The following is a 27,775-nucleotide window of genomic DNA, read 5'->3' as shown; positions in this document are numbered from 1 at the left end:
TTATAAACTTACTACATATCATTTAATAATAAATTTAAATTAGTGTAAATTTTCTATAGGTACATTACATGATATATTTCAAGAGAAGTGATAGACATTATATAAAAAGATATTTATCTTACGACCTAACTGTTCTTCAAATGATACTATTTTTAATTAATATAGATTTTTATATGTTGTGCCAATATTTTTATTATATTTTATGACTACAAATAAACAAAATCGTGATCTACATCCAATTTCTTAAGTAGCCTTGGCGGTAGCTCCGACACGATGTTCGTTGGAATTTTATCTGAAAAAAGTAAAACACTACAATTCAGAGCTGCTGAATAAAAATCTATAGTATGGAAGTATATTTTATTTTAGTGCCAATTCCTTTTGGAATGCAAGTTTTAGATTTTAGTTACACTTGAATCAAACGTTAAAAATTTCTAATTCTTGTAATAAGTGAAATTAACTTTACAAAAATACTTTTAAAAAAGTTTTACAAATTTTAAAAATGTTCCTCCTAACCAAACAAAAGAGCATTTTTTATATAACTAGGTCGGCAACTAAGCGTACGGCTTACCTGATGGTAAGCGATTACCGTAGCTTATAGACGTCTGCAACACCAGAAGCATCGCAAGCGCGTTGCCGGCTCAATCCCCAATTCCCCCCAGGAGCTCTGGTCACCTTAATCACTACATGAACGCAACATTGCTTGAAAACCGTATTATTTAGCTGTGGTTTTCTGTAAGGTCGAGGTACTACCCAGTACAGTCGGGCTGCTCCATATTTTGAGCAGGAAGTTTCCTACTGTGCCGTAACTCAGTTATTTTTAAACATATTAACAAAAAAATATAGAAAATTGTTGTATAGATAAGATACATCGTACAGACTCTTATCCCTATGTAATTAATAGATAGCAAAGAGTAAAACAATCACTCACCGTTACATCTATACACAAGGTTGGACCAAATGATCAGTTCTTGTGAGAAGCAGAAGACTCCAAGACGACCGCCTTTCAAGGTAAAATCGTAAACGTTTCCAGAATCAGCAACCAGTCGGTTGTTCTCGTAGATCTTGAGGCGGATGAGACCAATCTTGGGACGGTGGAGCAGTCTCCAGCGATACGCGGTTCTTTCACGCCAACCAACATTGCGGGGGTCTTTCCAGAGAAGTGTCACCTTAGATAAAGAAAATATAGACAAATGACAGATTTTTGAACATGTAAACTGTTTTTAAATAAATAAGTAAATAATATGAAACGAATATAAAGTCTGCAGAAAAGAATCGGCAAGAAACACCGCAGTTACCCTTTAAAAAAATTGTGGGTAGTCTTCACTTAATCCTCACAACTTTATCAAGTATGTTTCTTATGCAATTTCAAATCGTCATTTTAAAGATGATATATTTAATAACGTTAGAGAACATAAATAAATTAATAAAAAGAAATTGCAGAAACTTACTTATTTAATATGTTAATTTAATAAAAAAACATTCCCAATTGACTACCTGGTCTGGAGTAGATTCAGTATTCCAGAGAGCATTCCGCAATGTCTTCCCAGGACCAGTCTTAGAGTTGACCAACTTGAGCTGAATCCCGGGTTCGGCTACAGCCCTAAAAGGCGTGGTCAACCAGTACGTCTGTGTGTTCTTTTTCCACATTACCACGTAGAACCGTTTATTATTTTGGTAGCTGTAAATGATAATCATTTTTATTTTAATTGAAATGACCACAATGTTGCCTACAATAGCATACAAAAAACGTGTTCGCTTTATTGTTACATACATATATTTTTTTAATAAATATTTCTTTAACAGCGTGTAATGCGGGAGAGTTTAGCTACTGGACTTCTAGGATTGATAAAATGAAAATACAGATATAGCGAAGTGTCTATATTTTGTAATATTATTCTACAATATGGAGACTTACTCACCCAAATATAAATCCAACATAATCATCATCAACTTGAGTATTTACGAATAAAGTTCCTTCGAAGTCAACTCCTCCAAAATTCTCGAACCCTACCGCAAGTCCAGGGTCTGAATTAAGTGTTTGCAAAATTTCAGCACCTTCGTTAGCTATCTCCCAGTTGGGGTCTTGCTGCGATGTCCCTTCAGGGTCTAGTCGTACTGTCATATAATTCCTATAAATTAAATATATATAATAAAGACATATTATGCTCTTTAAGAATTTATGTCGAAAACTGGCTACCTGAAAAAGGTTTTATAAAATTTCCGCAACTAACTAAAGATATTTCGATATTTCCGGTAATATTTTTGTTTATTTTTGTTTCTTACGTAACGAGCAAGTTTTTTCTAGATATATTTTTAACTCGCAGAAATGAAAATTAACTATGTATATCAAATTAACAATATAACACTCGTCTATAATAGCCTGGATTTACGGTATCAGTTGAGGACTATCTTCTAACTACTGGGTCATTATCTCCCTTATATTAACAAAGGTTATTTACCTAAAATCAGTGCGGAATATTTTTGAATTGTTCGGGCAGTTGTCGAGCGTATTTGTCACATTGTCTCCATCGAAGTCGTTATCACAGACGTTGCCCACACTATCACCTGAAAACGTTAAAGTTATTGTAACCTGAGCAAATTTCATAGCTATTTATGTGTGTAACATTAACGTTAACAAATTTAAGGCCCCGCTACAACATAAAAAGATTGCAATTTTACATTGTAACTGACTTATATTACACGTTCTATGGAGCCTTACCATTAGCATCTGCTTGGTCCGGGTTGTACACCAAAGGACAGTTGTCTTCCAAGTTGGGAATGTTATCACCATCGATGTCATCATCACAAACGTCCCCTTTACCATCATTATCAACGTCCTGTTGGTCACTGTTCGCTAAATTCGGACAATTGTCTATACCGTCTTGAATACCGTCCCTATACAAAATTACACAAATTTTTAATATTTTTAATCGACTTCAAAGAAGAATTAAAATGTCAATAAACTTTTTTTGTAGAGTATTAAATTTCCTTTGAAAAAAAAGTAATTTGAACCATAAAAATATTGATATTACAAAAATTTGATGGTTGCAAAAATCCAAAATCGAAACGCAAAATAGAAAAAAAATTAATAAGGCACGATTACAAGGAAACTGCTTGTTTTACATTCATTTACTAAAAAAGCTTTTATCTAGAAAATTTAATTTCCTTTAAGAATCCGCATAGTTCGAATTTTTCAGTTTGAAAATTGACGAGTTTTGAATAAAAAATGCGATTACTTTAAAAAGAAACCTATAGTTGTAACGACACACAGTTTGAGCCCTTAATATTATTATTAAGGGCTCAAACTTTCACGATAGGCAATCTTTTATTATCATCATTAATGATATTTTCACAGGATCATTAAAAAAATTTTGGCTCAGTCTAATGTACCGTAATATTTTTATCAAAAAAAGGAAAAAAGGTAATAAACGCACTGATCCCGGTCCACATCGCTGTCGCACGCGTCGCCAACGTTGTCTCTATCTGCGTCATCTTGAGACGGGTTCCGGACTCGCGGGCAGTTGTCGCAGAGATCGCCAATAGAGTCGCCGTCCATATCTTCCTGTTGAGGGTTATATACTCGGGGGCAGTTGTCGTGCTCGTTTGGAATACCTTAAAACATTAACAGGTCTTTAGTTTTACACTCATACTATTTTTTTTTTTTGTTTCTCGTATTCCCCACGCTATGGTTTGTAATTACGTATTAAGCTCTGAAGCCCTTAAGCTTATAAATATGATAGAAAATTTACCGTTCTTGAAACATCTATCAACATTATGTTTAGCAAAAACCTTACCATCATCGTCCATATCAGGGTCGCAGACGTCTCCAATTCCATCCCTATCCACGTCTTCCTGTCCCGGGTTAAACCGGCTGGGACAGTTATCACACAAATCTCCACGTTTATCACTTCTGTCTACATCCCGATCTAATTGATCCGGGTTCGAAATGAGTGGGCAATTGTCCTAAACAAAATTACTTAATTTAATTCAGATGAATGTTACTTAAATATATTTTATATGGATAGAAAAATGTTTTATATTGAGATTAACATGACTATGTACTTTAGATGTGTGACTGCGGCATTAAGGAATATAGCCACCCCCGCTCTTCCCGTGGGTGTCGTAAGAGGCGACTAAGGGATAACACAGTTTCACTACCACTTTGGAACTTATAAAGCATACCGATGGCGGGATAACCATCCAACTGCTGGCTTTGAAATACACAGGCAGAAGACGGGCAGCAGCGTCTTCAGTGCGACAAAGCCAGCCCTGCGTTCACCACCCAGCGTGGTGACTATGGGCAACACACATGAGTTGGCGATTTTTGGCGCAAACTTGTGGAGGTCTATGTCCAACAGTGGACTGCAATAGGCTGAAATGATGCTGATGATGATGATGATGATGTACTTTAATATAATTTAATAATTTATTTAAAAAAATGAAAATTTCACTGTTCACATGCGTCTAAACTAACATAGATTATATATAATGTATAATAATATCATGTATTTTATAGTGTTCATACAAATTAAAAGAAACTATAATGTTATACTGCACTACAAACCACTAACCGGTATATTTGGAATGCCATCATCGTCAGCATCAGGGTCACAAGAGTCACCAATCCCATCCTTATCAGCGTCTTCTTGACCGGAGTTAGATATTTGTGGACAATTGTCAGCTTTACAGTTGAGTTCCGAGCAAGGCAGCTGATGGTCTGGATAACCATCTAAATCACTATCTGGACCGCATACTGTACCATTTCCTGCCCAACCGGTCTGTAAAATAAACATAAAATGAAATGAAATGAAAACATTTATTTGGTCATAAGGTGATATACACACTTAACAAAAGTCAAAATAATGTCATTTACAGAAATAATAATACAAATAAATTTAAAAAAAAGAAAAATACGCGACAATCGACTCGTCTCGGTAGACATTACCTTCCTATTATGTCCTCGGCTTTATTAAATATTACAATAAAAAGATAAACTAACAGTACAAGTATGTTAGAAATTTGATAATTCAAAATGAAATAAGCTTAAGTAAGCTCATTTAATTTTCAGCCCTTTATTTCAAGTTTAATTTTTAATGTACCAGCTATTAATATAATATCATAACCAAAACTTTATAATAGTTGGTATAATTCCTAAAAAGTTTAGAAAATTAACCTTCTACTTTTTATATTACTAAAGTTGATACAACTTTTTCTATCAGAACGTTATATTTTCTCTTCGACAATATCATCTAACCAAATAGAAGCGAAGAAATTAAACAAAAATAATGAATACTGGTATCTAATAATAAAAAAAAAACATTCAAATAAAATTTATTAGACAAACGAAATGCCAAGGTACTCACTCAGACGACACTATAAACTATTTACATCTAAAACTAGAACTAATAGGGGAAAAGAGTATTAACATAGGAGGAGCACAGCTATTGAGTAACGTGCCAGATAATGTACAGGTCGCGGACACGATCACTATTTTCAAACGGAGACTAATTACATGACACAAAATTACGTAGTTTGACTACGAAGCCTTTTTATCTTTATTTATCTTCTTTTAGTTTCTCTGTTGCATTGGTTACATGATTCGCAAAATCACTGACCAGGTTTGCCACCTACAGACTGGACAGTAACTAAGTCGGTTATGTAAATGTTATTATATCTCATGCAAATGACTGTTTGGTTTTAAATGAAGAAATAAAGAACTTTATGAAAGACGATCAAAACGAATGGTCATCATCATTTCATCATGTATTTAACGTTACATTAAAGCAGAATCATTACTAAACATAATAGCAAGCCTGTAAATAAATGCTAAATCGATAAAACGGAAGCACGGTTGTAAGGAATGTGTAGGTGGAACGTTCCATTAAAATCGAAAGTCTTGATTTTGAGTATCCTTTTTTTAACCCAGACAATAGTAATACAGGACAGAAAGATAGGATTCACTAAAACTTATTGCGACCTGACTGCACAATTATAATAACTAGTGGTCGCCCAGGGGTTGAAATTCGACCATAATTAATTTAAATTATAAGTTAACATTATTAAGGTTTCATTGTCAAAGACTATACTTGTATAATAATAAACAAAAGATTACATATGCATGTGTGTGTCAAATACATGGTAGTTTGTGTATTGTTTTTTATTGATTTTTACGGATAATTAAAAAAATTGCATTCTGAACTCCTTCTCTATACCAACTATAAGTGTGCGAAATTTCATGCTATTCCGTCCGCGCAATTTTCGTTAAAAAGGGGACAAACTTTTTGTTTCAGGTATTAATATATAGATACTAGCTGACTCGGCAAACGTTGTCTTGCCGCTAAACGCTATTTAAAAATAGGGGTTGATCGTAGAGGGTTGAAAATTTAGGACTGTATGTATTTTTTAATGTTGTATCATAAAAAATAAAAAATAAATAATTTATCTAAAAATTAAAAAAATTTAGTGGTGGACTACCGTTAACATTTAGGGGGATGAAAAATAGATGTTGTTCGATTCTCAGACCTACCCAATATGCACACAAAATTTCAGGAGAATCGGTCAAGCCGTTTCGGAGGAGTTTAGATATAATATATCGCAATAAAATATAATCAATATAATTAACCAAAACTTACCGCACAAGCACAGTTAAGACCAAATCCACACACAGCGTTGTATCGGCGACAGCGTGCAGGGTCGCAGCGCTGACGCAGTTCTTCCACTTCGATACAGGGACGCGACGTGTTCACGTAATAATGTCCACCGCAAGGTACACATGTGTAAGAACCCTGTATAAAAGTACAATGTTCAAAATACCTCTAGAAGTACCGTCCCTGTCAGCACGGTCAGCGATCCACATTCTAGCTTAACTAGGTAGTCACATGACTGTTAAAATATATTCCATTCAAACAAAATTGTCTTTTTCGAAAAAGACAAAGGTAATTAAGAGTCTGTGTATTTATTTTTAAATTAAAAATACAAAAGCCAGTAATAAAGTTGAAAATATAGCCAGGAACCTTTGTTATCCTCTGATTACTTTCCCTACGACTCTCGTAAAAACACGAAGTAATACAGCTTGTTACCGAAGTAAGCAGTTCCGTCTTTACCAAAACGGCACACGAGGGCCTTGCCCGGGCCCTCGACATTACGAGGGCCCCGAATGTATGACGTAAATAATTTTTATATCTACTGAAAGTATACTTTGCAGAAAAGAAATCTCGAAAAAAGCATTCTTGAAATAAATTTAAAGTAACGATCAGCATTTTATTCAATAACAGTCCGAGACCTCTATTAGTACTTAGTCTTGATGGACAATCTCATTTTATTTTAAATTGGTAGCAAAATTTTATCTTAATATTTTATAGTTTTATTTTATTACATACAACTTTGAAACATTATCAAAAATAGTTCAAAATTTTAGGCTGGACAAAAAAAGTACGCACGTAAAGGAAAAAAGGATAATTCTAATAATAATGTATTTCTACGTGATTGTGGATAAGCCTTAGGTCTGTTTTGTTCTGTCCCTCGCAAAGCTATTAAAACTAGCCTACTAGCCTTTATTGTTATATCGCCCTTATCAACATTTCGGTCACAAACATACCACAGATTTTTTTTATTATGGTTAAAATCTAGCAACCGGGCTTAATACGACGTAGTTGTTTATAACTACTAATTTATAACGTACATACGTACTGTTACGTACGTACGTTTCGTACTGTACTGTAAGTAGTAACTTATTATATTTCAATGGGGTCCCAAATCTGTGTGAACCCAAGGGCTTCGACATGCCCAAACACGGCCCTGGAAGTAAGCTAATACTGTCAATACTTTTATTCTACAGGAATAAGTGCGGCTGTTATTTTAAAACTATCGATATTTCGGCGACGTCGTAAGCGCTATGGTCACGGGTGACAATCACTCACAAATTAACATCTCAATTCAAAAGAAATATCGTGTTAAGTCCTGTAAAAGCAAATATAATGACCGTGAAAACTTAAAAACCTCAACCAATACTCACAGGAGTGTTAACACAAAGCCGGCCACGTGGACAGATGTCTCTCTGAGAGCACTCATCAATGTCAGTACAGCTCTCCCTACGGCGCTCATCTCCCGCTCCACTCCAGCCTGAACTGCCGACATAGCCGGGTGGACACGAACCACAGATAAACCCGCCCTCGATATTCCTGCATGAGACCAACTCGTCGCATGGTCTGATCAGGTCACACTCATCCATATCCACACATGCGTAACCTGATGGTAAAATTTTATTCGTGGTATAAAATATTTTTAAAAAATTACACTTAATATGAAATATATGAGATGATGAGACCTTACCGTTCCACTCGAACCCTTTAGGACACCCTTCACATTGGTAGTAAGGGCTGGTTGAAGTAGGCGTACACCGCCTCTCTCCACAAGGTCGCCTAGCATCGCATAAGTTCTGACATCGCCGTCCATCACCTAAGTACCCAGCAGGGCAAGGACCACAATGTGGACCAGAGGACGTTTCTTGACATTCTACGCCTGGAATCGGAACAATAATAATAAATAAATACTTATAACATTCACACACAGTCGTCTGTTCCTAAGGTAAGCAACTTAATGCTTGTTATATGTAACAGCCGACTCCTATAGCAAGCTTTTTTCTAAATATACATGAAAGTAATACATATATAAATACAAATATTACACCCAGACTCAGGTGGGAATTGAACTCACAACCCATGGATCAGAAAGCAGGGCTACTACAAACTGCGCCGACAGACTAGTAAAATATTATATAATTATATATTCTTTATTCTTATTATTTTATATGTGTAGGTATATTACTTTCCAAATGTTTTGCCTCCTTTTTATTTGCACGTTTGTTCTAAGAATTTAATTTTAAACGGATGGGTGGTCGTAATTGGCCTTAATATTTATATTACATTTTTTCTTTTATAATTTTTTTCTTTGTTGTTAATAATTAAATAAATTACCTTGAAAGCATGAGTCCGGTCGACATGAAATTCTGATACATTCTTCCCCGTTACCAGTATAACCAGAAGGGCAAGCACCACAGCGGTATCTGCCATCTGGTAGATCTAGACACTGAACACCTGTAAAATTGTGAAAATTTATTTTTTTAGTAACAAGACAGTCTTATAAATGAAATGAAATTAGGTATTAAAAATATATAATAATAGTAATTTAATTAAATCTAATATATAAAATTCTCGTGTCACGGTGTTTGTAGTTAAACTCCTCCGAAAAGGCTTGACCGATTCTCATGAAATTTTGTGTGCATATTGGGTAGGTCTGAGGATCGAACAACATCTATTTTTCACCCCCCTAAATGTTAAGAGTAGTCCAACTCAATTTTTTTTTAATTTTTAGATAAATTATTTATTTTTTATTTTATTATGATTTGGCGTTGAAAATACATACAACCCTAAATTTTGTTTCTTCTACCACCAACCCCTATTTTTAAATAGGGTTTAGCGGCAAGACAACGTTTGCCGAGTCAGCTAGTAAATTCATAAAAATATTTACATACAATAATGAGTTCCCTCCCCGGTCACCAACCCGCCTGCCCAGCGTGGTGGCTATGGGTAAAACACATGAGTTCACGTTATTTTTGGCGTAAACTTGTGGAGGCCTATGTCCAGCAGTGCATAAATGTCTAAAGCAAATTTTACACAAGAAAACTTAAGTAAATATATTATTACTTTTAAACAAACTAGACATAATTAAATAATAAAAAATAGAAATAAAAAATTAAATAAAATAGTACATGATAAGGTGTATATCTATGTGTGTATATATAAATATTATGAATCTATAAAATTGAATTTAAAATTTCATTCAAAACTTCCGCGGTTCACCCGCGTTTGTTGCCCTTAGTGACTTTTTTAAAAGCAGAAAGTTTTATAGGTTAGACTATAAGTTAAAAAAAATGACTTTAGAATTTTAATGAAATTAGAATTTAAATGTTTTTAAAAGCTTGTCCGTTAATATCGAAATTAACTAACGAACAAACAAGATACAGTATACTTATTAGAATTAAAAAATAAAAGAATATTTACGTAGTTCATAAATGACCGATTCGACAATATTTTGTTTTAAATAAAACCATTTATCTAGACCACTTACGTCCTCCAAAGCATGGATTCGCACTGCAGGCAGAGCGACAAGTCTGACCATCACTAGTCTGTCTGCCCGGACATCGCTCACACCGGAATCCTTGTTCAGAATCAATGCAGTATTCGACTAAGAAAAAAATATATATTATACATAATATTAATTACCATTTTTGATAACAGTATTACGATAGGCGAGAAAAAAATATGATTTTAAACATTTTATTTTAAATGTTTATTCATAAAAAATAAACTATCCACATAAGCAAATTCCATACCAAAGGTTATTTATTGTTTAACAGCACGTATTTTTGTTAAGAAACCTTTCTATATGTCTTAAAAGTATGATTCGAATACATTTTTTAAATATAAAAATTTAGATATATTTTCATACTGACATTTTTTTCTGAAAACTTAAACGGAATCCTACTGTCGCATGTACCTAAAGCTTTTATCAAGCTTGATTAAGCGTGAATTATTTATTTTAAAGAGAAATAAAACTTAAAAATAGGTTATCAAGATGAAAAATATATATCTAAAAATATTTTATATTGTCATTTGTCATATTGTTAAAACTTTGTATTGGTATGCGAAAGTGTGAATAAATAAATAAATAAATCTGTTTAAATATATTTATTCTCCCACAAAAAGTTGATTTTCCTTATTTACATTACCATCCTATGGCTACATACCCTGCGAACAAGGCCTCCGGTCACAGGACACAGGTCTGCAGCGTCGCCCGTCGCCCTCCATGCCTCGAGGACACGGCCCGCACTCCACCCCACTCGCCGTGTTCCGACATTGTACGCCTGTTCAATATCTCAATAAAAATAGGTCTAACATCGAAATATAATCTCAATATTTGTATAAGAACAAACTAAATACATCCTAAATTAATATTCGATGTGTACTTATAAATTGCAAATATATAATATCAAGATTTTTTTTCAAAACTTATTAATGACTTTCTTTTTATTTAATGAAATTAAAAAACTCTGCATATTTAAATTACATTTACTATATCGATATATTGGTAGTAAGGAAACAATTTCTGTACCTTAAACTTTTTTACGGTACTCAAGGTCAAAGTTCTAAATTATTCATAACTTAAAAAAAACTTCTTATCAAATAATTAAAACAGAGTTTCCAGTAACCCCACTTAGTGTACTATAATATGAGTATGACAACTTGAAACGCAATTTAAATTAATTTTCTGGAGTTACCTTAAAAGGCTCTGCCAAGGCTAATCAAGCAACTTGAAATCAAATGAACGTGGGCGAAACTTGAAACTCTGTCATGAATAATATTATAGATTCGTTATACAAAAAGGGATTTGGCTTGTAAAATAAAACGCCTATATTTGTCACAGCATTTAATCAAACCCACACTGATAACGTTGCTTGATTTTCCTTTTAGCATCTAACACTATTTAATGTTAAGTAACAGAACGAAACATATCCATTTCACGACTTATAAAGCTAAAATTCAATGATTTTCTACATTAAAAAAGACCTAAAATAATCAAAAGATTAAATCAGAAAATAATTAATTATGATATTATGTTAATACATTACAATAATACTTCTGTCAGATGTAGTAGATGAAAAATTAGTAAGAATAAGAAAAAAATTAAAACGAAAAAAGAAACGATGACTAATTTTCTATATCAATACGAAATGTCAGTAACCAGGATAGCATGAAGAGCCAGAGCATCTTTCCACTGGAGGCGTAGGTGGAACACGATTACAGCAGATACGAAGTTCATTTCGAAGATTGTCTATATTTCCCTTCTGATTATCTAATTCACGACGTAGCAGTTCTATGGTTTGGCGAAGAAATTTCAATTGACGGATCACCTCATCTGAAATCAAATTACATTTTTATGTCACATGCCTTAAGATCTCTTTACCAAATTATTAACTTTTTTTTAAGCTTTTCATTTGTCAAATACGTGTCTTACCATCACAGGATTCTATATCCGTTGCAGGAATGTCACCTCTTCCAGGAGTTGTAGGTTGCGGCAACGGTCCGTAAATATTTGGATCAATGTAATTGTTTCTTGGATCATCTCCTTGCATTTCTTCTTCCTGTTTAAACCTTTCTTCTTTTTCTATGAAATCTTTAACTTCTTCTACATCTGAGTCTACTGTCATGGAACTTGGTGGTTTTAAAGCATCTTCGTGATTACAACTCAAAGAGTCCAAGGCTGATTTTTCATTACCGTATACTTCGACTGGTGCATTTTCTTCGTGATACTGTAAAAAATATTATTTTTCAATGCCTCAGTGTTGTAGTTAATAAAATCTAAATAATAAGATATTTGTAATTTGCTTATAAATATGTACACTTACCAACTTCAACTTCTGGCTAGCCAATAATTTTAAAACGTCATGTCTGCCGGACATGGTGTGCCAATTTAGTGATTTACAGCTTGTTAAAATCTTCACTTTCGAGTGTGTTATAACAAGAAGAACGTTACCTCGATGGTTCGAATCTAGGCTCCATGAAACAGATTTAATATGGCCTCCGTTTAGACTCTCGAGAGAAACTGCAAGAAAACGAAAGTCATCAACTGTCATATTGTTCAGAATTTTTAAAATATTTTCGTTGTAATTTCTTTACCTTTATTACTCTTTTTATTATAAAACAGCGAAATAGAATTGTCGTCAGTTCCTTTTGCGTGTAATAGTTCCTCCCGTCCTGTGTCAACATTAGATGGACCTCTGACTAAAATTGCTATTTGACCGTCTTCCGATGCTGATGCTGCTGCAATAACATCATTTGTGGCTTCTGAAATTAAATGTGTTCAATTAAATTCCAGTCTTAGTTTTTCTTTTTATTTAATATTACATTTAAACACCACGTTTTTGTTTTATTCTTAATAATCTACAAAACCAAATGTTTTGGCATCGAGTTGTGATAAGTAAAAATTACTTTCTGCAATTAAATAACAATTTAAGATGCTCAGATAAATATTCAAGAGGAGTCAGGTCAAGGTTACCATATTCTCACATTATCAGTTCAATAAAACGCTACCAAATATCTAAACAATCAAGTTTCTAGCTAGGTCTCAATTCTGGGTTAAATAATTCCCTCCATGTCCAATCAAGAGATCAGATCGGTCGTCTAGGTAATGAGAAATAAACTCAATCAGAATTTAGTAATTCTTTTATAATAACTGACGATAATTCTTTCAATTGATGATAATATAAATAATTTAAAATATTGAGCTTATGAACATGTTTTTATATGGATGGATATGTTTGTCACAAAAATGTTTTAAAATAACGATAAATATGCAATCAGGAGCAAGTTAATCAACAAAGAAATTGTAACTAATGTCACAGTTCATCGAGATAGAGTGTAGAATTCGTGAATTGGTGCAGATAAGCGTACACCGACCCACTGAACTTTTAGTTGTGATATGGTTAAACAAATCGATCGTAATGTTACCAAATGAGTAAAAATTGTAGTAAAAATATCAAAAAATACGTGAACCAATTATTTGACTAGACGATTCAAGATGAAAATTTGAAATGATCAAAATCCTGCTTTAAGCTCAATTATCTCGTTGAAGCTTCTAGACATAAGTTTCTAATGATCAAAATCCTGAACTATGTTTAAGAACACCCGTATAATGTTCAATCGTACTAACACATACATAATGACGTAACACGCACACCAACACACGGTATCCGAAGTTATTCTTAACTGGAATGACACAAACACCGTGTTTGAGTCAACTAAACTTGTAGTTCTCTTGTTCGGTTCGAATTAGTTCAACTCGCAAGGAAACAACTGGCGGAATTACTTTATATTTATTTTAAGACACAGGTAGAACATCTTGTACGAAAGATCAATGTTATGTACCTAATTGTAAGAATTTGAAAAGAAAAAGTTAGTAAGTAAAGATTAAGTTGTGACTTAATATTATTTATTTTATTGTATTTTACATAATTATCTAAGCGTAGTATAAATATGTTTTTGTAACCACTGTAATTTATAAATGTTATAGCAATATATTATAAGTCTTACGTAAAATGTGTGAGACTGTTACTTGCGGACAAGCTTAAAGGCTTTTGCAAGTAAATATAATGTAATATATGCTTTTCTTAATGTTACAAATAAATAAAAAAATAAAATAAAAAAAAACATATTAGTCATCATCATCATCATTACAGCCTATACAGTCCACTGCTGGACATAGGCCTCCACAAGTTTACGCCAAAAATAACGTGAACTCATGTGTTTTGCCCATAGTCACCATGCTGGGCAGGCGGGTTGGTGACCGCAGTACTGGCTTTGTCGCACCGAAGACGCTGCTGCCCGTCTTCGGCCTGTGTATTTCAAAGCCAGCAGTTGGATGGTTATACCGCCATCGGTCGGCTTCTTAAGTTCCAAGGTGGTTGTGGAACCTTGTTACCCCTTAGTCGCCTCTTACGACACCCACGGGAAGAGAGGGGGTGGCTAAATTCTTTAGTGCCGTAGCCACACAGCACATTAGTCACATATTAGTCACTTTGTTATAATACAGTTTAGTACACGTTGTTATAATTTTTTGTTTAATTACAGCACTTCGATAGGTTATGTTTACCTTAACGTAAATATTATTAATATAAGTATTAATTAGTATTTTTAATTTTAGTACAATGCGTAATTTGTTTATAAGGCAGATGACAGATACTTTTATCACCTAACATGAATTTTTTGTGTATTTATTATAAGGTAACAGACAAACCCACTGGTGTAGAGACATTTTTACCACGAAAGAAAAGGTTGGAGCTTAATCATAATTTTACAAGATATTAAGAGTATTTACTAAAAAGACTTGTACAATACAGATCAAGACGAATTAAAAACGTAGAGCAGGGCAACATGATCTTAAGCATCCCGAAACCAACCATCACACAGCACAAAATTATAAAATTTTATTTTATTGACTTTAGTCGTTTAGGTTTAGTATTAAACTAATTAAATTGGTTTGATAAATTTGTTTTTTTATGTAATTCAATTTTAACTAAGTTTGCTTCATTGCTTAGAATCTGTATTAAAATTTTCAGGATTTTTGTAGAACCGACGAGCCTACCTACTATGGAATTAAAAGAAATATCAACGTAACACTAAATAGCAGATAAAATATCGTCTTTTGATAATTTATTTGCTAACACTAAACTGTGAACACTCATCTCTTGTTATTTTTAAAACTCGCTTCGCACTCGTTGAGAAATACAGCAGAAATATAATTGCAGCATCATTGATGCGAATATAACGGTGTGGGGGCAAAAAAGTTTGCCGTGTATGGACGTCCTGCCCTTGCTCTATAATGACGAGTACAGCTAGGATTAAACGCTCCGGATGCCTGTCTGGGATAAACTCAGTTTCGTTCGAGAGGTTTTTTTTAATACGACAGGAGAAAATTGTTATTGGTGTGATGGTAAATATTTTAATTTATATATTTACACTTTATGGTACAAATACATAATCTTTATCAATAAAAATGTGTTTACATATGTTGCTAAGCGCAAACCTCAAAAACTAATAGAACGATTCATTCTTTATGTTTTAAATATTAGTTTGTAACAATTCTTGCGGAAAAAAATAAATAAATTGTGTAAAGTATTGTAATAATTCAAAACATGTAACAGTCAGTGAGTTCAGCCTATTGCAGTCCCCTGCTGGACATGGGCCGTCCCAAGTTCGCGCTAGTCATCCCGGTTTATTATATGTTATTACTTATTATTACTTCAATCGGTTGATTAACGCCTATAGGTGTCAACTAGTTATACGATGTTTTACGATAGAAAAAGACTACTCGTAGTATAATGGACGGACTTATGGCTAATTAGCCATTTCTTCGAAACAATCAAATCATAGTTTATTTCAAAATACCTAAATAAAATAACATAATGAAATTGCAAAGATATTGCAACACTAATATTTTCTGTGTTAAAAATCACATATCATCACCGTCCTTTTTAATTGAAACAGTAAAAACAGTTTTCAATAAAGTACTCAAAATAAAATTAATATCCTGATTCAGCACTTAAGCCTATCACAGTCCCCTGCTGTACCTACATAGGCCTCCCCAAGTTCGCGCCAAAAAAAGCGCGAACTCATGTGTTTTGCCCATAGTCATCACGCTGGGCAGGCGGGTTGGTGACCGTAGGACTGGCTTTGTCGCACCGAAGACGCTGCTGCCCGTCTTTGATCTGTATATTTGAAAGCCAGCAGTTTGGGTGGTTATCCCGCCATCAGTCAGGCTTTTTAAGTTCCAAGGTGATAGTGGAACTATGTTATCCCTTAGTCACCTCTTACAATACCCACGAGAAGAGAGGGGGTGGCTATATTCTTTATAGTCGTAACCACACAGCAGGATCCTGATTAGAATTCGAAAATATATCAACATGTTTCTGTGTACTTTTAATTTATGTACACGCGCTTATGTATATGATAAAATTATTTACAATAATAAAAGATGAAAAAATCCTATTAATATATATTACAATTACTAATATCACTTACTTATAATCCAATGTAATAGTGACTCAGACCAAAGACATAAAAGAATTATTATTCAGTATATGTACAGCACGAGGAAAACTTAATATTTGTGACAATTTATTATTCAATCATTATTTATTATAAATCAGATACAAGTTTATAGGACTTCGAAACTTCGAGCTTTGTAGAAGATTTCGAGATTCGAAGCAGACTAATTATAAGTTTAATTGATTTATCTTTTTTTGTGTTATTATTAAGTTTTAATTTTTTATATGTTTTTTAAAACAATTCTAAAAAGCATGCAATTATACGAAATGTGTTGTCTATTTTTAACCGACTTCAAAAAAGGAGGCGGTTTCTCAATTCAACCGTATATATATATATTATGTATGTTCGAGGATAACTTAGTCGTTTATGAACCGATTATGATAATTTTTTTTTGTCGGAAAGTAGATATCCTAAGTGTGGTACCATGATAAAGAAACCAGGATCTGATAATGGGATCCCAGAGAAATCGTGGGAAACCTTTGAAAATCTTTAATAACTTTTTACTGGGTGTACCTATTTTGATGATTTTTAAATTAATCGAAAGCCGATGTTTATCATGTGGTCACATTTGAATTTCATCGAGATCTGATTACATTATTTGGAGTAATCTTTGATAATGCGTATTTACTTGACTATTTTTTCGACTAACCTACATTGTACTTTGTCGATGTAATTGAAGTCGGTTTTTTTTTCGTTTGCCAGCAAACACAATTATTATTATTATAGTACTTTATTTGACTTTCTAAGTAATTAAGACCAACGTAAATACAAACAGTAGTACTTGTTGACGTTTCAAAAATAAATAATACACCATTTTCCACTCATAACTTTGTTTTCATTTGTCGTTACGTATATGTCATAGATACATTACTATGTAATTATTGTAATTATTATTTCAAGGTAGTGTTATGTAATAAGGGCGGTATCACACAGGCAACCAAAACAACGGTAAGTACAACGTGGGCGGGAATTATAATACCGTGGGACTTGTCGCCCAATATAGCGAGAACAGTCGTACATACATAAGGTAAAAGGAACAGCGAGCAAGAACAATACTGGTTTGAACTTTTTTGGAAGTGGGATGTGTTTTTTGTATGGATGAATCATATAAAATACGATATATACCAACAAATTCAAGTTATTCTTATGGTTTTATTACTTAAGTTCATAGAGTAATAAGCCCATTGAAATGTCTTCGTCTTTAAAATATAACGATATTTTTAACAACACATTATACTAACTACTAAACATGCGGTTTTTTTTTAAATTCCTTTATATGGAACAAACAAACAACGAATGTACATAATTTTATTGTTGATATCACTTAGATGAATTAATCAAACATTAGAAACAAAGAAGTGTTCATAGTCAATTTACGCAGAAAAAATATTAACACTTCGAATTTAACCTTCAAAGGTGTGTTTGTAAAATCACAGACAAAAATATATTATGCATGTAACCACTACTTTTGCACATACATAAAGAAAAAGTACGTATATAATATGAAAAATATTTTAGTTCATAAAAAGATACAAAAAAGAAATAATATTGAATCAAACATTTTGATGTGAATTACATTTTGTTTTTATTTAATAAAGAATAATAATCTGGATCAGAATAACTTGGTATAAAAAGGCTTAGAAATATTGTATTTCTTGTATATTTTTTCATCTTATAATGCTACATTAATACTCGTATACCGTATACCTTTATTAGAGTGTTTATATTTATCTCTCCATTTTAGCTTTTAGCTGTAGAAATTTCAAATAAAGATATATAATATAGAACACAACGTTTTACGCACAAGAAAATGTTCTATCTGAAGAAAAATATTTGGTCCCTAGTAAGTCCCCTTTAAGTGTAACCTCGATTAAAACGAAATGAGAAAACTAAAATGGTACTAAGATAAACGCGCTTAAACAATCTCCTCAGCCTACAGTTTAGTTGACATCACTACATAGTATAAAACAAAGTCGCTTCCCGCTGTCTGTATGCGTTAGATCTTTAAAACTACGCAACGGATTTTGATGCGGTTTTCTTTAGTAAATAGAGTAATTCTAGAGGGAGGTTTATATGTATAATAGTTATAGAGGAACACTGATAGTTTTTGCACCCGTGCGAAGCCGGGGCGGTCGCTAGTTCCTTATATAAGCAACTCACTTACGTCACATATATGTATCAGTTAATAAAAACAATAAGCTTTTATTATTTTATGGGTTTCCTCTACTTGTATATGAACACTAAATTTATGACATTAACATCAATATCTTCTTTGACTTCGTATAATAAGGCATTGTTAAAAAAAAAGTTTTTTTTTTTTTTTTATTTGATACAATCAAGACAATCAGACGCAGACAGCAGAGAAATCGTACAGTAAATAGAGCACAAGGTGTTTTATAACCGAAAAATGTCCAGTTCGAAACCGTACTAGAGCCGCTGAATTTCATCTCCGAAAATTTTTTTTAGTACACCTCAAAAATATAAGTACATACATGAAATTATTTATGCTTCAAACGAGAGAGAGGTTTTGCAAGCGGTATCTATAAACTATTGAGCCGTAGGTACGCGTCTTTGCCGACGTAATTGTATAAAAAACCTAACACCAAGTTTATCTGCCTACTTGTAAAGACCGGTGCCAAAAGTTAATTTATATAATTATAATACACAAAAAGTGAGTAAATATTAATATAATAATATATAAGGTTGACGTTTCAATGTTCACGCTTATATGAATAGATATTCAGAGTTTAATCTATGGATTATTAAATATACACATTAAATAAAAGCTTAATTTGATTATACTATATAAATAAGATAAATTACATTAAACTAAAAAAACCTTAAGTTATATATACATAATATAATAACTAAAAAACATTCTTAAAAGGAGTCCCTTTAGGCAAGGTTCCGAAGATACTGGCAGCGTTACCCTTTGAATAGCTAGACATAAGATATATATGAACAAAAAATCATTTGTAAATAACAAGCATGATTAATTTAAAAAGAAAATATTTAGTATATAATATCTTAAGCCATTTTACATTAGTAATAATAAAATGTTATTACGTATATTTAAGTTAACTTTCGACCCGAACCCGTGGGTGTCAACCGCAATAAATTGAGCTGATGTCACTGCCACCAGTTGCATTATACCTACGAGCTACGTCTAGAACTTAGATTTTTAGGTATTCTGTATATAGGCCACGCTAAAAACGATATATTGAATTATATTTAAAAAAAAAAAGAAATTTTCTGTTAGTTCGAATACCCTTTGCTTCTTGGTTATGAATTGGTAGGACGTCTAAAAACTTAATATATTTAATTTTTATGTAATATTCTCGGCTCTCAATACACAAAATATTTGAAATTTTATATAGCAGCCCAGTTTTCTTTCATTTATAATTGGAACGAAGTTCCTTACGGCAGGCTTGACATTTGGCTGGGCGACCGAACTGAAAAAAATGTGATAGGTACTAAAACCGAAAGAAAAATATTTAACGGAAGTGACGTAATATCAGTCACACGACTGTATAATATGACGTTTGTAAAACTAAAATATTACTAGTAAACTTTTATTTTAATTATTTATGTAATTTTATACTGTCGACAAAAATAAAGACATATGTTTTTTTATTTTCCTTAATAGTTTGAATTATTATTATTATTACTATTTTGTTTGATTTATTTTATTTAACGGTATTTGTTATTTTCTAAAATACTAAATTTCCTAAATACTTTTATGTAATTAATTAAAAACCAATCAACAAAATTAAAAAAAAAATCAAGAACTAGAAAATATATATAAAATTGTTGCTTCTATACTGTCCAAAGGAACTTCGTTCCTACCTGATGTCCCAAAACACCACATAATTTTTACAAATTTTTTGTGTTGTTATTTTATTGTTTTATACCTGGCTTATTAACGTGGATGTTACTTACTTCGATTCCCTATGTTATATTTATAGACGTATTTTGTATACATAGTTACTATTAAATTTATAACAATCAGTCGGTTGTTACCTAAAACAGAATCATTAAATTGCCTACCTTCGCAACGGACAACCGTAAGTGTTAAGCAGACCTACACCTTATATTCATTATCTTTTTTTTTTTGTTAATTTATTGATTATTTATTATTCAGGTGGCAGTTGAAACAATTGATAATTTGTACTGCAGTTACTGTTTCTTCGATTAAGTGTCTGTTAACGTAATCAGTATCAGACAATAGAGATATATGTAAAATAGTCACTTTAATTACTATTCCATATAGCTTTGTAAAAAACAGATGCGAGTTTTAACTGAATAGCTAATAATAAACATTGAGGAAAAATGTTTAAATTTATAAATGGTCATCGTTTAAAAAAATAAATACACCAAAATTTTTAAAATATGTAATCCACATGTACGAATATATATATATACGTTCATATAGGTATTAAATATTATTATCAATCAATATTTATAATTTTGCTAATAAGCATATCTTAAACATTTAACCGTTATAAAACGATTTCTCATTAATTCCGAAAGCATCCAAATAGTAACAACTTTTTCCTCAGATAAATGAATCCTGTTAAGGCATGCAATCTGAACACTTTTCGAAATCTCTGATTCATTGCTACAAATTCATATAAACACACTTACGTAAGTACAACCCGATATGGCTACCATACGGACCATCTGCTCCATGACCTAATGACTCCTGTCCAGCTAATCGACCATTGAAAATTTACCATTGGCCTCATCATGATAGTAACATGAATTTGTAGTGTATAAAACTTTTATGGAAATTAATATAATACGGAGGAAAAAAAATTTTTTGTTTGTAACAGATAAACAAAAAACTATATTTTAACGGGCGAAAATGGGACAGTCAAATCGTGTAGGCCACGCGAATGAAGCCGACGATAGTAGGTACATAAAGAAATAAAACTTAAAGTTTACAATTATGCTGTAGTAAGTATTTAGTAAGTAATTAATATGAGGTAAAACCGTTTTGACGTTTGTGTACATTATTTTATTGTCTTTTTTTCTCGTAAGAGTAAGCTGGTGAACGTGTGACGAGAGTGTTACGAAAAGTGTGATCGGGCAAGGCGAACGGAACTTGAGAGGGAAATATAAGTTAGATGGAGCTAAAGAAGTTTTACTTCAGTCGTGTGGTCTAAAGCACACTCATTTTTTCTTTTGAAACAATCTTAAGATATTCTTAACGTTATATTTTACATTTATATCTTAACTATATTTACTTAACTGTTGTTTTTATTATTTTTTACTTGGATGCTAGTTAACGCCTATAATCTCCTTTTTTGTTGTGACCTGTTTGGTCGAAAGATTAACTGGGAGAGAAACCTAGTTGACTTTAAGTCCGCCTTGTATTCCAAATGTTTTACATTAATTATTGGATAATAAAGTGTTTAAAAGATAGTAGATAAAGCTTACTACTATCTATATATTAATACGGGAACCAAAAATTTTATACCCCTTTTTACGAAAATTGCGCGGACGGAGGAGTATGAAATTTCGCACAATTATAGTTTATATAGAGGAGTGCAGAATACTGATATTTTTTTAAATTATGCATAAAAATATATTAAATCAATAAAAAACATTACACGCCTACCATGTATTTGACGCATATTGTACTTTTTTGTTAATTGTCAAAGTCTGTAGTCAAATTGAAAAATTTAAAATTTTTCATAATTTTTTGGTTTTCTTGTATTGGAATTTTTAATTATGGTCTAATTACCTCTGGGCGACCAGTATTTATTATTCCGCGTTATTCCCTTTGAATGTAGATAGTGTGTAAAGTTCATACAAATGACCTATTCACAGAGTACCTATGTCCCAACTAAGTGTACCAAATAGATTAGAAACGGCTGTTGAGGGCAAGGTTAACTTCATTGTAGCGACACCCGAAAAATAGTCAAAAATATCATTTGTACTATTAATATATTATAATAAAACCCAAGTTTGTAATTACGTAATTTTTTTATTTTAAATTCTAATTTAATCAATTGCTTAATCCTAATTGTTATTTACAGATTCTTATGCTCAGAAAAAAAAATTCAGTATTGCTATGATACAATAGAAGCGATTATAGTATTGCTAGGCACAAAATAAATTCTGAGACACTTGCAGCTTGAAATGGTTTAACATTCCTGCACTTCCGTTGTATTAATTGTATTCCGCGAACTATCCTTACTTTCGTGTTCTTTTTCTGTTTCACGGAGTGTCCCGCTTCACTAATGAGTACGCAAATAGTCATAATCTAAGGGTTCTGTTGGCTGCCATTTTTAAATAAACACGTTCTAAATTCAAAATATCATCGTAGACATTAGTGTTTTTTTTAAGTCATTACGACACCTCTACTTTAAAATATTCAGCCCGCGGTTAACTTTTATTTTCATTATCCATGACTCCAAAAAATAATTCCAGAATAAATAAATAATAAATAAATAAAACAAATGTTTGTGTAGTGAGCGGGGATCAAATCCGCGACCCCCAGCGCAACAGCCAGTGCTTGCGACCGCTGCGCCAACGCGTCGTCAATAATATCTTGTAGTTAATATTTAAAAATGTTTTTATAAATAGAACAAAATCCAAATTTCTAAAAACAATGTTACTAACCTTCGTCCAATGTTAGCGAATATGAAGCGGATACAGCCACAAGAAGCACTAGCACTCGCTTCCATATGGCTTGCGAAGCCATATTTCCTGTGAAATTATATAGATTATATGAATACATAATAGTAACAAATCAATCTAAGCGCTTGATAAAAATCATGTATATATCACCTATGTGTTTGATAAAAATCAACATGACTTTTTATTATTTTTATGAACTTTTTAGAGGACTAAGCTTTCCGCAATTTGTTACTCGCTCATTTATTTTGATATTTTAAAATAGATAACATTCAAACCGGTTATTATCATAAATACCTGATAGCGATCGTTACTCATAGTAGGGAATATATCCGCCAACCCGCAGTGGAGCAGCGTGGTAAGACTTCTAAGCCTTCTCTTACATGCAGAAAGAAGCCTATGCCCAGCTGTGGGATGTTACAGGCTGATTGCTAACATTCATTATTTTTTTTATATATATTTACGCGCTTTATGTGCATTAACCCTTCTGAATAAACATATTTATGCAAAAATAGCTGTTTTAATCGAATCAGATCGCGTGATTTTGGTGTTGAAGCAGGCGAAAAAAATTTCAAGATTTTATAAATAGTGACAAATATTATAATTGCAAAATTTTGATATGTAAGTGTAACAGCTGACAGCGCAAAATAAAACTGTTATACTATCTCATAAAAAAGTGTATTCACCAGGATAAAATGATGCCTGTCTCTGATCAAAAACGCAAGAGCCTGTTTTACCCATAGCGGATACATCTTCGCTTACCATCAGGTGAGATCGCAGTCAAGCACTAGTCTATATACTCGTATTTATTTAAAAAAAATGTATAATGCTATGCGCTATATGACGGCTGACAGTATCTGACAGTGAAAAGTTTTTGATTCATTGTTTATTTATTTTTTACCTTCGAATTCTACTATATCTATGAGATATTTCTATTCCCATATAGTAATCTTAAAGTTGCATATCAATTGAGGAGAAACAGGTCCTAATAGCCTATTCTACCTCCCACTGTCAAAGAGTATTTGTAACTTATTTGCAGGATAAACTTTATCCAAAACTATTAGAACCGGCCCTAAGTCAATTTACAACCACGAAAATCATATCGCCCTAGTCTCCTGATAACAAAATACCAACGCAAACCGTAAAGTTTTTTCCGGGATAAAAAGTTGAAAAGATTTCTAACTTATAACTTATCTATGTGCCAAATTTTATTCCGTTCAACTGTGCCGGCGTGATTGGGTCATTCATTTATTCAAAATTACAAAATAATAATAAGTTTTAACTGAGGTAGAGCACAGCAGAAATTTCCTGCTCAAAATATGGAGCAGCCCGACTGGGGTAGTACCTCGACCTTACAGAAGATCACAGCAAAATAATACGGTTTTCAAGCAGTATTTGTGTTCCTGTTGGTGAGTAAGGTGACCAGAGCTCCTGGGGTTTTGGGGATTGGGTTGATAAAGCGCTTGCGATGCTTCTGGTGTTGCAGGTGTCTATAAGCTACGGTGATCGCTTACCATCAGGTGAGCCGTACGCTTGTTTGCCGACCTAGTGACATAAAAAATAATAATAATAATAAGTAAGATAACACATAATTATCACTTATAAACATAATATATTAAAATTAGTACTGCGGCGGTTGCGTGGATTAAATTATTACTCAAGCTAATTAAATATATTTGTGCAAATATTGGTTATTCAGCTTTTATTTCACTAATATAATTGGATCCTTTGCTGAACAAACACTGGTTTAGTGGTGCGTGTATGTACGCGCCTAAATATCGGCGGTTTGCGGGTTCAATTGCCACTCGGGATTGATATTTGTATTTGTAGAAATATATCTTTACAGTCAACAAATGTGTCTTTTTGTGTGACTTTTAACAAAGCTTGTTAATGACAAATACAAATAAACTGTTCTTTATTTTTTTATTAATATTTATAGTTAAGAAATGTGTTAATAATCTTTACTTTTTAGAACTACATACTGTCACACCATAGTTTTTTCTTCATACTTATTTTCTTGATAATTAAAATTAAATAAAGATTTTTAAAAAGGTGAACTAATCCATATTTACGTAGTTAAGAATATTTAATTATTGCTCTACATTAGCTCTACAAACATTTTCAATTAAATAATTCGATAATTATGTACAAAATGTATTACAAAAAAAAACTTATACTAGTATTAAACAAAATAATATTACTATTTTAATATTAAAGTTTTAAAAGCTTAACTAATAGCAGTTGCAACGTAGATTAAGCTTCTTCAAAAAAACGAGTAAAGTTAGTAATTAGTTTGATAATCAAACAAAATCAAATTTCTTTACAAAACAATTAAGTTAAAAAAAAATACTGATATTTTATTCTGATTAGACGTTTATAAACTAAAAAAATACATTTTAATGTCATAAAAGTTTAATTACAAATTTAAAAAATATAACAAATATTTACCTTAATACTAAGCAGTACTAAAATATATTAAAATAACTGTGTTCACGGATTTAAATTTAACTAATTTCACTTCGCGTTGTATTTCGAAATAGAGCGAGCTTTTCGTAGCGAGTGCGCGTGCGCGGTGTGCTTACGCGCATTCTCGACTAAATCCTACGTCCGATGTGCGAAACTTGCGTATACAATTCGATTGATACAGCTCTAGGAGTTCGAGTAACAAATCGTGGTTTATCAACTAATTAGCTCCAAATATGAATACAATATTTATCGATCAATTTTTTATAATAAATAATAAATAAATAAATAATAAATAATTATTATTTATTAGTATTGTGTAAATATTTATTTATTATTACTTATTATTTTTTATCAAAAATTTCCAATTTTCCGCTGAGAGCTTGATAGAGCTGACTTATACTCTTTCCCCTATTTAGAAAAAGAGATCTTTGCCCAGCTGTAGGATAGTGCAGGCTGATTAATTATTTATTATTTTGAATATAGAAATATTAAACGATAAGTACCTATTTCATTGCTTAAAAATGTGTATTACTTCAGGTATTTTTAGTTGATATGATGCTATAGACGACCGCTCTGGTGTAATGGTGCGTGTGCCGTGTCGGCGGCGCCTAAACACCGGCGGTCGCGGATTCGATTCCCGCTCCGAGTGGAAATTTGTGTTTATACGGATATTTATTTCCGGTCTGGTTATTAGTTGTTGTGGATCTCCCCACCGTGCCTCGGAGGGCACGTTAAGCTGTCGGTCCCGATTGTGATCATGTGCACCTGATAGCGACCGTTATTTATCGTAGGGAATATATCCGCCAACCCGCATTGGAGCAGCATGGTGGATTAAGCTCTGATCCTTCTCCTACATGGGGAAAGAAGCCTATGCCCGGCTGTGGGTTATTATAGGCAGAAACGCAAGATGCTATAGTACCATAGCCTAAATAAATAAATAAATTATGCAATATTATGTATATGTTACTTAAAAAAATATATTTTCAGTGTATTAGTGATTACTAATGAACTGTCGAAATGAAATGAAAATGTCGTGTAACGATGTCTATGGGCGTTAAACTCCGAAACTACAGAACCAATTTTTACCAAATTTTGTAAGCATCTGTAATTTAGTGTATCTGTAGTTTATTGTAGATAGGGGTTAGTTTTTATCTCAATTGGACCCGGTAGTTGGCGCTGCTATCGGTATATAAGCAATCAAATTTGTTAGCTGTTTTCCGGGCAGGACAACGTCTGGCGGGTCCGCTAGTTATCTATATATTAATACGTGAAGCAAAAACTTTGAACCCATTTTTACGAAAATTGCGCGCACGGAGGAATATAAAATTTTGCAGATTTATAGTTTATACAGAGAAGGAGTGCAGAATGCTGATTTTTTTAATTATGCATAAAAATACATAAAATTAATAAAAAAAACATTACACACACTACCATGTATTTTACACGCACACGCATATACATATACTCTTTTGTTTATTATTATAGAAGTATATATGCTGCGTGGTTACGGCAACAAATAATATAGCCACACCCTCTCTCCCCGTGGGTGTCGTAACACAGTTCCACTACCACCTTGGAACTAAAAAAGCCGACCGATGGCGGGATAACCATCCAACTGCTGGCTTTGAAATATACAGGCCGAAGACGGGCGGCAGTATCTTCGGTGCGACAAAGCTAACCCTGCGGTCACCAACCCGCCTGCCCAGCGTGGTGACTGAGGGCAAAACACATGAGTACGCGCCATTTTTGGCGCGAACTTGTGGAGGCCTATGTCCAGTAGTGGACAGAACTTTAAAAGAGTTCTAACTTATAATATAAATTAATCACGGTTGAATTTCGACCACCGGGTGACCACTAATTAAGTATAGTTTATTAATAACTTATTTTTTGATGTCAGAGATCGGTAACCCTGCTGAAAGTTCCAGATAGATCTAAATAAAAAACGATGATTGATGATTTGATGATTGATGGGGAGTTATTGTAAGCTATTGTGTGTTTGAAAC

At 32.7% G+C, this 27,775-nt stretch overlaps 1 protein-coding gene across 1 annotated transcript; it reads right to left on the bottom strand.

Moving 5' to 3' along the window:
* Window positions 1-172: 172 nt before the first annotated feature.
* Window positions 173-25,902, bottom strand: LOC123661532 (cartilage oligomeric matrix protein). The gene is made up of 21 exons (XM_045596491.1): window positions 25,755-25,902; window positions 23,292-23,378; window positions 12,738-12,905; window positions 12,467-12,663; window positions 12,076-12,370; window positions 11,803-11,976; window positions 10,808-10,924; window positions 10,129-10,245; window positions 8,976-9,095; window positions 8,332-8,520; window positions 8,015-8,247; window positions 6,633-6,785; window positions 4,572-4,778; window positions 3,795-3,963; window positions 3,435-3,612; window positions 2,720-2,895; window positions 2,460-2,565; window positions 1,920-2,129; window positions 1,495-1,678; window positions 929-1,166; window positions 173-292 (listed from the first exon to the last, which is right to left on the bottom strand). Exons 2-21 carry the CDS (start codon window positions 23,371-23,373, stop codon window positions 207-209), a joined length of 3,399 nt encoding a protein of 1,132 aa, XP_045452447.1. The 5' UTR covers window positions 23,374-23,378; window positions 25,755-25,902; the 3' UTR covers window positions 173-206.
* Between the last annotated feature and the right edge of the window lie 1,873 nt (window positions 25,903-27,775).

Source organism: Melitaea cinxia, chromosome 17 (assembly GCF_905220565.1).
Source record: "Melitaea cinxia chromosome 17, ilMelCinx1.1, whole genome shotgun sequence".
Lineage (NCBI taxonomy): Eukaryota > Metazoa > Arthropoda > Insecta > Lepidoptera > Nymphalidae > Melitaea > Melitaea cinxia.
Note: the sequence above shows the minus strand (reverse complement) of the source record. Positions and strands in the feature narration are given on the sequence as shown.

Excerpts from the sequence above, each read along its gene's own strand:
- LOC123661532 (XM_045596491.1), bottom strand. The coding sequence starts at position 23,373 with ATGGCTTCGCAAGCCATATGGAAGCGAGTGCTAGTGCTTCTTGTGGCT. Across the intron at positions 11,977-12,075 it reads GGATATAGAATCCTGTGATG|ATGAGGTGATCCGTCAATTG; the intron begins GTAAGACACGTA and ends ATTTGATTTCAG. Across the intron at positions 293-928 it reads CCTTGTGTATAGATGTAACG|ATAAAATTCCAACGAACATC; the intron begins GTGAGTGATTGT and ends TACTTTTTTCAG.